This window comes from Rhinolophus sinicus, chromosome 14 (genome assembly GCF_057876585.1).
Source record: "Rhinolophus sinicus isolate RSI-liver-muscle chromosome 14, RSI-T2T, whole genome shotgun sequence".
Classification (NCBI taxonomy): domain Eukaryota; kingdom Metazoa; phylum Chordata; class Mammalia; order Chiroptera; family Rhinolophidae; genus Rhinolophus; species Rhinolophus sinicus.
Window position 1 is genome coordinate 184,004,958 of NC_142514.1, and position 12,675 is coordinate 184,017,632.

The following is a 12,675-nucleotide window of genomic DNA, read 5'->3' on the forward strand; positions in this document are numbered from 1 at the left end:
TTAAACATTTCACTTCATTGACTAAATCCTCACAACCTCCCACAGGGGATAATATTCCCAAGTTATAGAAAGCAGTTAAATAACTTGCCCAAGTAGTGTGAGAGCTGAGGTTTTAACGTAGATCTCGTTGGCTTCAAAGCTATTGTTTTCTCCCCCTACTATTTTATGCTCCCCATGTGGCATTATGCCTTCTGTTGTAGTGGTTAATGTTGGTTGAGAATCTGATATAGAAAGATCTTTGTATCCATCATGGTATCTTTTTCATTTCATTCAAATATTTATGGAATGCTTGGGGGGGGTGTATTAGAAATACTTGACAGGTTTGGGAGCTAACCCTTTTAAACAAAAGAACAGACAGATTCAAATTTAATCTAGTACTCAGTAAATAGTGGGTCTTCTATTCAAATTGTGGGGTAGACTAGGTTTAGTTTCAAACCCGCGTCAAAGCAGTGTGGCCCCGTGGGTCAGCACGTGGAGTTGGCGCCCTGGGTTCTTGTCCTACGAGTTACCCAGCCCCTGTGCTCGCCTCTACAACATGGAGATCAGTACTTAGCAGTTAGAATTGTTAGGATTGAGTGAGATACCAGCGATCAGATTCATTGCCTGACCCCATAGTAAGCATGCCAAAGGGAGTGGTTGTGATTTTTAATACGAAACGTTGTCTTTCCCATTTTCTGTGATTTGATATTCTGTTGATTATCCATGTCAGGTCACAGCCATCTCCTTGTCTATTACTGCATACCCTAAATGAGAGAGGATAGTTTGTTTCCTTCTACTTGTATTTGCTGTTCTTAATACGTTTAAGGATGTTAGTGGCACAGTAGAGATGATGGGTGCATCTGTCGTGGCAGGGAGTCGTCGCATGGTGGATGTCATGGATGTGAACACACAGAAAGGCATTGAAATGACCATGGCTCAGTGGACACGCTACTATGAGACCCCGGAGGAGGAGCGAGAAAAACTCTATAATGTCATCAGCCTGGAGTTCAGCCACACCAGGCTGGAGAACATGGTGCAGAGGCCTTCCACGGTGAGCCCAGCCCTTTTCTCCGCACTGTCGTTCTCATCCGGAGGGGCGTTGATGTTCTGGGCGAAATGAGTACTTTTTGTGCGTACCAAGATGAAGATGAAGGGGAACAAGACAATTTGATAAGAATACCTTGTACTTTCAGGAGGTTCATCATTTTCCAAAATCACTTACTACTGTACAGGGAGGGGCCATTCTGATTTGCATCATCAATACCTTAACTTAGGACCATTGGCCTTTGCACATAATGGAGAAGAGACTGGAAATTCATAAGAACTGTCAATAGGAAGTTGGCCTAATAAATTTCTGACCTGTAGGTTTACGTTTGCTGAGAAACTTCGGAGAAAAGTGGTGTAGAGCCAGGTGATTGTTTTATGAGATGATTTCTTGAGTAGATTCTACTGGGTGACTAGTAGCAATGAATTGATACCCCGTCATAAGGGAAAGTTCGTTTTTGATCCTTAGCTCTCCTGAAGGTAGATACAGATTTTACCAATCTTTTGGCAAAGTAGCGGCTGCCTACAGGACCTTGAGAACAGTTATTGTCCTGAGGGAGATTAGTTACACTTTTGAAATATACCTGGTCATTTTGGACCATTTTTATTCATTTAATTCCTGACTCAGAACTCACTTTTGTCAAGTATTCCACCTGGAACAGCAGAAATTGGAATGTACTAATTATTTTTTTTAAAGGCAAGGTCTCAGTGTTTTATCCTATCTCCATTTAAATTATTTGAATTATACCCTTTGACTTTGAAAGTTTGAAATATGGTAATTGCTTGTAATATCACTATATATGTATATGTGTGTATATATACATATGTACACACACACATATGTACATACCTTCTGCTTACTAATAAATTGCATTATCACTAATAAATTGATATGTATAGACCAATGGGAAAATGTTCGTAGTATTTCATTATTATTTGAAGAGACAGTATAATTTTTTGTCATTGCTTCTTGTTACTGGAGATTCTATAACTAAATACAGAATTTCTCATTAAGGAAACTCCTCCCTCCCATGACAAAAATCCTCTTTATAATAACTATCATTTGGTTGGTCATGTGGAAATACAGGAAGACAAGAAATACAGGTGGCTAGAAGTTAGCCTTGTTATTAACCAAACATGGTCTACTTAGTAAATAAAGAATTCAGTAAGAGAGGGCTGTAATAATCACAATAACATTTTTTATAAGTGTATTCCTTAATATTTTTAGAACTTCAATTTAAAAATAATACTGTAGTTATAAAATTAAAACTTTCCCATTCTTAAAGTTTAGAAATGTTACTCACCCATGAAGCCTTCTTTGTAACATCCTTAATTTATTCATTTTGTCCCTAGTTTTAATAATAAAAATGTTATGTCATTTTATAAAAATTATAAAAGTCCTGGGGGGTGGCTGGATGGCTCAGTTGGTTAGAGCACAAGCTCTGAACAACAAGGTTGTCGGTTCGATTCCCACATGAGATAGTGGGCTTTGCCCCGTGCAAGTAAGATTGAAACGACGACTGGACTTGGAGCTAAGCGGCGCCCTCTACAACTAGATTGAAGGACAACGACATGGAGCTGATGGGCCCTGGAGAAACACACTGTTCCCCAATATTCCCTAATAAAAATTAAAAAGAAAAAAGAATAGAAATAGCAACAACAAAATTTAGAAAAGTCCTGTACCATTAAATAGAGGAGTAGATCTGTAGGTCTCAGAAATAGAAAATTTTCTAGAGTACAAAGGACAATGCACAAGTATCTTTTAGGGACCTAAAGCATGACCGGAAAGATTGCGTGAGCTTTTAGCAAGGTCACCTCCTAAAAGCAAGCAAACTTTCTATGACCTTGCTATGTAAGAAGTAACATGCTTATTCTGCTGGGCTACTCTTTATTTATGGTCCCACTCCGCCCTGCCACAATGTATCCATTCATTTTTCTAGGTCTTTTCTAATATAGCTTCATAATGCTTTTTTTAAAACCAACTTTAGTGGGGTACAATTAGCATACAATAAAATGTATCCGTTTTAAATTTCAATGAGTTTTGACAAATGTATTCATTTGTGTAATGATCTTACATAAACTAGATAATCTCTTGTTCACCATGATCGTCACACCTTCAGAATTAGCTTATTAGTTTAAGTGCCTACCACGTGCTACACACTGTGCTTAGAGGTACCATGGAAAATAAGATCATTTTTATCCTCAGAATGCAGAGTCTCATAGGGAAGAATGACCAGAAAATAGGCATTTATATAAACTTAAATATGGTAAGTGCCTCAAGAGTGAATCAACACGGAGTGTGGTACGGCCAATGGGAAGGCCCCACCTAACTGAACTGGAGGAGAACTGGGGCAGCTGCTTGGAGGAAGTGATACCTAAGCTTGGCATGAAGGAAATAAATGAGGCAAAGAGAAGGAGGACTAGAATTTCAAGAAGGAATAGAATGTGTTAAAGTAGGTGCAGGGAGTGAGGTGGGCAACTTTTCAGTGCCCACTGAGGGTACTAGCATAAGGTGGGATTCTCTGGTGAGATGAGAGATCAGTTAGTGTCATGGAGATGTAGATAAAAATGACAACAGACAGTGTGCAAATTGGTTGGGTGATAGAAGGCCATGAGCTGTGTTTGCACAGTGTATGAGTACGTTAGGTCTCAGGTATTGGATTTGTTGCCTGTTGGGCCCTATGTTGGTGCAAACAGGTAGAAACGGGTGAGTATCCGTACTAGAGACTTATTCTCATGTGGATGAGGCTATTAGCAAAAGGCCTATCCAGAGTCTAAAGATTAACCTAAGAGAAAAGTATGACTACCTTACTGTAACATTCTCTTGGTAGTCATATGATACCTAATAATACCAAATAAAGGGAGGCCAGTGAAAAATTCTGGGCAGAGAAATTGAGCTTCCTCTGAATGAACACTGGGTGAAAACACTCATGTGTTTCTAACTTCTCTCCCCATCCAGACCCAAGAACTTAGTGTGTTGAGCAAGTATAGTTCTTAATTACTCTGAGAAGGGCTTCCCGAAGGATAATACCAGGCGATGGGAGGTGCTGGCCACTACATTAGAGAACAGAAAGTAGACTTTGATGGAGGGAAAGAAAGGAATCTGGGTCTCATTCACTGTCTAGGCCCAGTGGACACTTGGTTAAAACTGTTGTCTCCCTGAGCGGAAATGTTTTGAAATGGAGTAGCAAGTTAACCTTCATTGTTGCTCTTGGTCTTGCTTGTTTCAACTTGCATGTCATGGATGATCCCTTCCAAACACTCTCCTGCAGTTCACATCTGGATGTCCATGGGCACCCGCCTCGTGCTTATGCACAGATTATATGCATTTGTTTATATATTATAAAGAAATAAATGATCAAATGTATCAATGTTGTTATAAAGCTTACCAGATACATGTTTTTTTACAGCCGTAAGTTAGATATTTGCAACATCAGTGCTTCACTGGATTCATGGTGGTTTGGTTCACACTTGATCTACCTGAGACTGTTTCTTAGAGACCAGACGAGTTCCAGGGGCTCGCATATGATCTCGAGAAAACATGGCAGACCTGGAATTTCTGATTTGTAACCTAGTATATTCTGTAGCACATAGCAAGACTACAAAGCTCCACTGGATTTCTTTTTTTTTTTTCTTGTTTTCTTTTTTTCTTTTAACTTTTGGTAGCTAAGTTGCTCTGTGTTACACCTTTCAGTAAGTTTATAGGTGCTTTCCAGATATTGGGTCAAAAAAAATGCTGTTGATTATACTCGTACTGACACAGAAGAGAGGGCCTGGTTGGATACTACTGGATACTTTAGTGACTTCGTTTTGATTAGTGCTTGATGATCATGTTGTGGAACCATTAGTCTTTATTCTCATTGAATAATTCCTTTCAGGATGTTTGCCTGTTGACACTAAGTTTCAGCAGCAGATTGTTTTCGTTTGCTTATAATTAAATTATAGTGTGTATTTTGAGAAGTTCTGTTTTTTCTTGACTTTCCAATTCTCTTTAATCCCCACCCTTCCTTTGAAGCCTAAATGTTTCCTCCTCCTTTTTGAAGGTGGATTTCATTGACTGGGTGGACAACATGTGGCCGAGACATTTGAAGGAAAGTCAGACAGAATCAACAAACGCCATCTTGGAGATGCAGTACCCTAAAGTGCAGAAGTAAGTGGCTCAGCCTGTGTCTGCCCATGTGCTATGGGAGACCGGCCTGCCAGCAAGGGACGTTCCTCCCTTAGGAAGGAACGAGCCTCGTGCCGTGTCCTAAACGATCAAAACCATGAATGTTTAAAGAGTAGCCTTTGCAGTTCAAAGGGAAGAGTCTATGTAAGAGAACCATAGCCCATGATCACATAGTTTAAAAACCAACACACTTACCTTCTTATAATGCGATGACTTGAAATTGTATTCCTCTCACTGACTGGGAGTGGATTAGGCGGAAGGTAGAGGAAGTACACACGGGGAGAGGGTGGCATTGTGGTGGGGCAGGTTCTCTTTCTTGCCAGTGCACTAACCCTGCTGCCTTTTTTGGGTCAGGTACTGTCTAATGAGTGTTCGAGGCTGCTATACTGACTTCCATGTGGACTTTGGTGGTACCTCTGTTTGGTATCACATCCATCAAGGGGGAAAGGTACGGTACGGTCACAGTTGTGATGGGGTTGGAATCTGACGCTGGTTGTAGGACTTCGCTTCAGTTCATGCATGCTTAATACACCCTGGAAATGAACCTATTAGGACCTTGTCCCCACTCGTATCTAGCGAGAATCGTAGATTAAGTTCACCTTCTTGACCTTGACTAGAGTTCAGTAGGAATTAGTATTCATCTAGTCCACTGTTACTATGCCAACATGGGCACATCACTTAGTAACCCTCAACAGTCCTGTTTATAGAGCCCCAAAGCAGAATTCTCCAAATGAAGGCAAGGAAGTGTGTTTGGAAGACAAGGTAATTTCTCTACATGAAAGTGTAATAAGATAATAGAAGGGAACAGAAACTCTGGATAGATTCACAACGAAATCAGCAAATTGGGATCCAAACCACCTTTCCCTGTCTATGTGGAGGCATTGGTCTGAAAGGTGACCAAGAAAGCCTTTACGTCCTCTCTGAAGATATAAATAGACTTTGGAAGATTATCCTCATTCCTAAAGAACTGTATTCCAGCTTGTCCAAGAGCGTTTCTGAATGCTGTGAGAATGGAAATCTAGAAGTAATACCAGAGGCTTATAGAATTATACTCTTACTGATACACCTTTCCCCTTACTTAGAAGTGAATGCATTTGTAAGAGGAAAGTAAAACTGGAATGAAAACAGATAAAGCTTTTAAAATATGAAGTCCTAATCTAAAACAGCTGTACCTCCAAAGTCATTTTATTTACTTTGGATCCATTTAAGTGGTATCTTAAGTTTTATCCTTTTGGTCTTGGTTGCTACCTTGGAACAAAGCAACCCAGGCCTGTCTCTTGAAGATTTTGTACCTAACCAACTGTCCCCTTTAGCACTCTAGCGGCCAGACAGCCAGGGGCGAATAGGGGACTGTGTAAGTAACAAGCCGAATGCCTCACTTCTCTTTGAGTCCTGGATGAGTCCCCTGTTTTTCAGTCAAACCCCAGGGAAACCCTTGTGCTGTTTGATCAAGTGGAGAACGAAAAAAGATCTGTATCCTTGGGGCCCTTAGAATTTCCCAATTTTCAAGTTCTGTTGACTGGGAGAATTAATTGTTGGCCTCTCTTCTATCTGTTGGTCTCAACTTTGTGCCTGTTGATCAGTTGAGGGGGGCGACTGGGTCATGTCAATGGCTGTTAACAGACTGAAGTTTTTTAACTCACAGGTCTTCTGGCTCATCCCCCCTACAGCCCACAACCTGGAGCTGTACGAGAATTGGCTGCTGTCAGGGAAACAGGGAGACATCTTTCTGGGTGACCGGGTGTCAGATTGCCAGCGCATTGAGCTCAAGCAGGGCTATACCTTCGTCATTCCCTCAGGTAAGCAAGATGGGAAAAGTGGATTATCTACTCTAGCCACTTTCTTTTCTTAAAGAAAAAGGAATTGACGATTACTGCCAAGCATGATTATGATGCTGGGTTAGGTAGAAAACAAGGCTGTCCTTTCCCTTTGCTATGGAGCAGATGCTTAGATTTTCTTTTTAAGGTGGTGCTTTTCCACTAAAGGTACAATAGAGACTTTTTCGATCTACATGTTTGGGTCCCGCATTAGCCCTAGATATTCAGAATCTCTAGCGATAAGACCTGTTCTGCAGGTGATATACAACCCCTGGTTAAGAACTACCTACTCCTCTAAAGGATGGCTTTGAAGGCTAGAGAGAGTGCTGAATCAGTAATATGTTTGATCTGATCACTAGTTCCAAAATAAGTATTTAGAGAGCACAGATTTTGGAGTCACAAACCTGTATTAGAATTAAGACTATGCATTTACCTGCTAATACCACTGTGGTCAAGTATTGAAATCCCTTTCTTATTTTGTGAGAAGTACGTGAAAACACATGTAAACTCTCCTGTATTGAGCGTAGTTTGTAGTAGGTACTCCAGTAAATAGAAGCAGCATTTGTTAAAAGTTTGTTAGGGCGGCCAGATGGCTCAGTTGGTTAGAGCGCCAGCTCTTAGCAACAAGGTTGCCAGTTCAATTCCCACATGGGATGGTGGGCTGCACCCCCTGCAACTAAAGATTGTAAATGGTGACTGGACTTGGAGCTGAGCTGTGCCCAGCACAACTAGATTGAAGGACAACGACTTAATGTGGACTTGATGGGCCCTGGAGAAACACACTGTTCCCCAATATTCCCCAATAAAAATAAAAAAAATAAAAAATCTTACCACACATTGTGGCATCACTTTAAAAAAAAAAGTTTGTTAAATGCTAAACACTTTACATGCGTTTTCTCGTTTAATACTTAACAGCAACCATATAAAGTATAATTTATCCTGGTTTTATAGAGGGTAGTGAGGCTGCAAGAGGTTAAATAACTTAACCAACCACTACGAGGCAGAATCAGAGTAAAAAGTGTGATCTAGGAAGGAGTCTCCTACTGGTTCTCTCAGGGGCCATGCAATAATGTGTGCTCACAGCCACTGCCTTTCATTCCCTTTACTTCTAGGCTGGATTCATGCTGTGTATACTCCTACAGACACGTTAGTGTTTGGAGGCAATTTTTTGCATAGCTTCAATATCCCCATGCAGTTAAAAATATACAACATTGAAGATCGGACACGGGTAAGTAATTCTGTGTAACAATTAGATGTGAAGAGATTTATTCCATTTAAGACTGATGTTATAAGAGTTTAACTGATAACTTCTCTTTGGGTTAAATGCGGTGTTCACATTTTGGGAACACAAAGAAGTTTTAACAAGATACCTACATGCTTGGTTTTGGGGACTCCAAATCTTTGAGGTTTTTGATATCTTCAATTTTTATAGGGCCAGAGATGGACATTTGGTAATCTCTTGAACCACGTTTTTGTTTTTATGTTCTTAGAATAATTTGGTGTAATGAGATTTATCAACTCAAGATTCACAACTATAAATCTTTCTTTACTCTGATTACTATCTAACACTCAAAGTATTGTACTTTAATATATAAATCTGTATACTTCCTTTCTCAGCCGGGGTTCCATGAGAAAATTAAGCCCTGTAGAAAATGATTTCTGTCTTATTTTCTCAGTTTTTTTCTAGGGTGGTACATACCATGTTTCCCTGAAAATAAGACCTAGCCAGACCATCAGCTCTAATGCGTCTTTTAGAGCAAAAATTAATGTAAGACCCGGTCTTATATAAGACCAGGTATAATGTAATATATAATATAATATAATTATAATACTGGCTATAATGTAATATAATACTGGGTCTTATATTAATTTTTGCTCCAAAAGACGCATGAGAGCTAATGGTCCAGCTAGGTCTTATTTTTGGAGAAACACGGTAGATGTATAGGAAAAAGGTTAATTCATTACATGTAGTGAATACTTGAAGGCAAGATTTGGCAAACGATTTCTGTAAATGGCCAGATAGTAAATATTTTTAGCGTTGTGGGCCATAGAGTATCTGTTGTAAGTAGTTAACCTAACTAACTGCCTTCTAGAATGAAATACTTAAATGAATGAGCAGGGCTCAAATAAAATAAAATTTTATTCATGGACACTGAAATTTGAATTTCATATAATTTTCCTGTGTCACAAAATGCTCTTTTAGTTTGTTTTTTTTCCCCCCAGCCATTTAAAAATGTAAAATACACTCATAGTTCATAGACCTTACAAAAACAGGCAGCTAAACAAATTTTGCTGCTATTTCCTGGCTGACCCATGCCTTAGAGGAAACAGGGCTTAATCCTTTAGCAGACTGTATTTGGTAAGAGCTGAATTATATATAATTAAAGTGTAAATGGTATTGACATTAAACAGCAATTAGAGTATATTTAGAGTGTGCGATGTTCACAACTTGCTCTCAAGTTGTTCAGCAAAATAATAACAGTGTAAGTGAATAGAGATGAGCAAATGTGGGCAAATGTTACCAATTGGTGAATCTTGGAGAAGGCTCGGAAAGTGTTCATGGTACTGCTCTGGAAACTTTGGTGGATTTGAAAGTTTTCCAGATTAAAAAACAGCAATTAGTGAAGAATTCACACCTTTTAGAAGGAATGGTCATTGACCTGTTTGCTGTGAACATGGTCAGTTAACCGTTTTGGTGCCTCTTGAAATACTTATTTTGGTTAGGTGCTCCTCACTATCTCACACACGAGATCGGTGTCGGAGTTACAGGGATTGCCCTCTTAGTAGAATTAAAAGAAGATGTGCTTTCTAGATCAAACTTCTGTTGTTTCTTTTCCCTTTCTCGGCCATGCTGGGATTGAACCGGCAACCTTGGTGTTCTTAGCACCGCGCACTAACCAACTGAGCTAACCAGCCACCCCTCTAATGTGCTGCTTTTTAAATACATTTTATAAAAGTGACTTTGTGCTTGTTTGTTAAGAGTAATGCAGCCACAAAAGATAGTAAGGCATTTAGTAAGTTTGAAGTTATAAAAATAGTAAAAATAGTTTAAATGTTTCAAAAGAGAAAAATTGCATAATTTCAGAATAGAGTACTCTTATTTAACTCAAACGCATTCTAAGAGGTAATACCACCCAATTGCTGTAAGATTGAATTTGAAAATCAGTTTTTAGAAAGCATTCCCCTTTTTTGGCTAAAGATTACTGTTATACCCATGGTTTAATTGGTTGCTCAGTTTGCGGGAGCAAAGGGAGAATATGTTTTCAGTAGCATAGGTAAAGTGAGCACCTTCTCTCTGCATGAAAAGGTCCTGCAGACTCGTAATAACTGATGAATTATTACTGACTGGTACTAACTGCAGACTGGTTAAACTGGTAGTAACTGATTTTGATTTTATCTGTCTAATTTTACTAGACTTTATCAGAAAATGTCAAATTTCAGTATCTAACCACCATATTATTCCATTTTTCTAAGTATGGCTAAATTATTTTCTTCCAAATAAGGACCCCTTCTGTGTTACTATAAAATTTCATTGGGTTCCCTACATATATACACAGACAGTGGGGTGTCTTTTTTTTTGTTTGTTTGTTTTTACTTTTTACACCGACTTTTTATGTGCCAAATACCAGCCTGGCATTTGTTTACTGTGTTACTGACTTCTATAGACTTACAAAGTTGAATTTAAAAGAGAATGGATAGAGATGTTTTTACGAAAGAAATATAAAGTCTGTTGTAAATTTAAGGCAGTGCTTTGGTTACTTTTGCCATGCCAGTGTAGAAATATACTATTTAAACTCGAGTGTTAGTAATTATTCTACTGATAGTGCTTAAAGGCTCGATAATTTTGTAATGTGGGTTATAAAATTTTTTTAGAAAAAATTCAAACCCAGTCTTAGAAATTGTTATGCTCTGGGGTATCTGGCAGCATAGGTGAAATGTAATGGGGCAGGTTGGTGTGTGTCATCTTGGCTATTATTCATATAGCCTGAGGAGTTCCAAGTAAAAAAATCAGAAGTTTAATATCCTATTTTATATATTTTTTTACTATCGTTATTATCCAGCTCTAAACAGAGTCCTAGAGAGCTTTAGAATTTTAGGTTGTCCTGAACTTTTAATAAAGATCCTTCTAGAAAAGTGTTAATACAATTAAAAGGCAGGCATAGAAGCCCAGTGTATTATATTTAATTTGGGGGGGCCTAGTATCTATTGATTCTTGTGACTCCCCCACCACCACCTTACCAGCAGGAAATTAATTTGACTTTTAAATAAGGGAGGAGAAACCTCCTTGTTGAGGCTGTAGCCACATGAGAGGCCCATACCCAGAGCCTGGCTTCTCTGTTGGAAAGCTACTGACATGTACGTGCCTCTCCTGCCTTGAGGAAAGTGATCTCATTCCACAGCGATACCCTGTGACCTGGTGAAGGGTTTTGAAAAGGGGCTCTTACCCAGATCTAGCAAGATGACTTGCTGACATAGAGCTTTGAAAAGGAGATGGGAACATTCTCAAGAGTTGCATAGTCAGAACAATCTTAACAGTGTTGTTTTGCTTATTCTTTTAAAAGGTGGCCTCTGTAAAGGAAGACAGCAAACAATATTTAGGATAGTCCCCCACCATTGGTCTTCCTCACTGGTTAATCCACAGATTTGCCTTTTCCTCGACTTTGCTACATCTAAAGGGCAAATCTTTTTATTATTATTCAGCTGGAATAATTTCATGCTGCTTTTGGGGAGAATGGAAAGAAAACTAAAGACATAGGTAATTAGACTATGTGGAGCAGTAATCTTGAGTTATGGACATACCATCTTGGCAAACCACAAAGTACAAGACAAGCAACCTGAGAACTGATAGTGGGGAAAATACTCAGTTTCATGTCCTAGACTGGCCATAGTTGGAGAATGAGTCTCTAATCATACTTTCATGGATGTAAGAACATAATAAAAACATGTAACTTCATCTTATGTCCTGTTTTCCCATTCGATTCTTTGTTCCATGGCCTTCTTATTCAGGATAAAACTTTAGTAAAGGCAAGAGTGCTTGGCATGCCTTTGTAGTCTAAGAACCCTAAAACAATTTTCTCAAGTATATCGTGTCTTACCCTCACATTTTACTCTTTGTCCCAGAGCTTCTTTTTGATGCTTTACTACTCCGCCAAGACAGCTTCTTAGTTGTTCGGAATGGTCTTTCCAAATACTTTCTATCTTTAGTGATTGTTTCCCAAGACCAACATTTTATAGGTTAACAGAACCTCTTAAATTCTTGGTCCAAACACAAGCCTAGGTTTGCAGATTGACTAGAGAGTTTTCCTAGGTTAATTAGTGCAGTGATTCAATTGTCTTACTCTCTTTCTTTGAAAATTGTTACCAGCTTGCTTTTCTCACTATTTTGCTCCTGTAGGTTCCAAATAAGTTTCGCTATCCATTCTACTATGAGATGTGTTGGTACGTGTTGGAGCGCTATGTGTACTGCATAACCAACCGCTCCCACCTAACTAAGGAGTTCCAGAAAGAGTCCCTCAGCATGGGTAAGTGTTCTGCCTGCATGAACCTTCAAGACACCCTGTAGGACCCAGGGTGAGGCCAGGAATATTCAGTAGGCTGTTGCTCAATAGTTTTGTTTTTGTTTTTTGTCTTTGTACTTATCTTCCTGGGGGTACCAAATTCATTCGT

General features: G+C 39.1%; 1 protein-coding gene across 1 annotated transcript in view; it reads left to right on the forward strand.

Moving 5' to 3' along the window:
- Positions 1 to 12,675, forward strand: part of KDM2A (lysine demethylase 2A) — a 92,908-nt gene that overhangs the window by 58,276 nt on the left and 21,957 nt on the right. The window contains exons 6-11 of the mRNA XM_019737754.3: positions 852 to 1,030; positions 5,067 to 5,173; positions 5,546 to 5,639; positions 6,837 to 6,990; positions 8,121 to 8,236; positions 12,404 to 12,530. Coding sequence (XP_019593313.3) covers positions 852 to 1,030; positions 5,067 to 5,173; positions 5,546 to 5,639; positions 6,837 to 6,990; positions 8,121 to 8,236; positions 12,404 to 12,530 — 777 coding nt within the window. The remainder of the gene's footprint in view (positions 1 to 851; positions 1,031 to 5,066; positions 5,174 to 5,545; positions 5,640 to 6,836; positions 6,991 to 8,120; positions 8,237 to 12,403; positions 12,531 to 12,675) is intronic.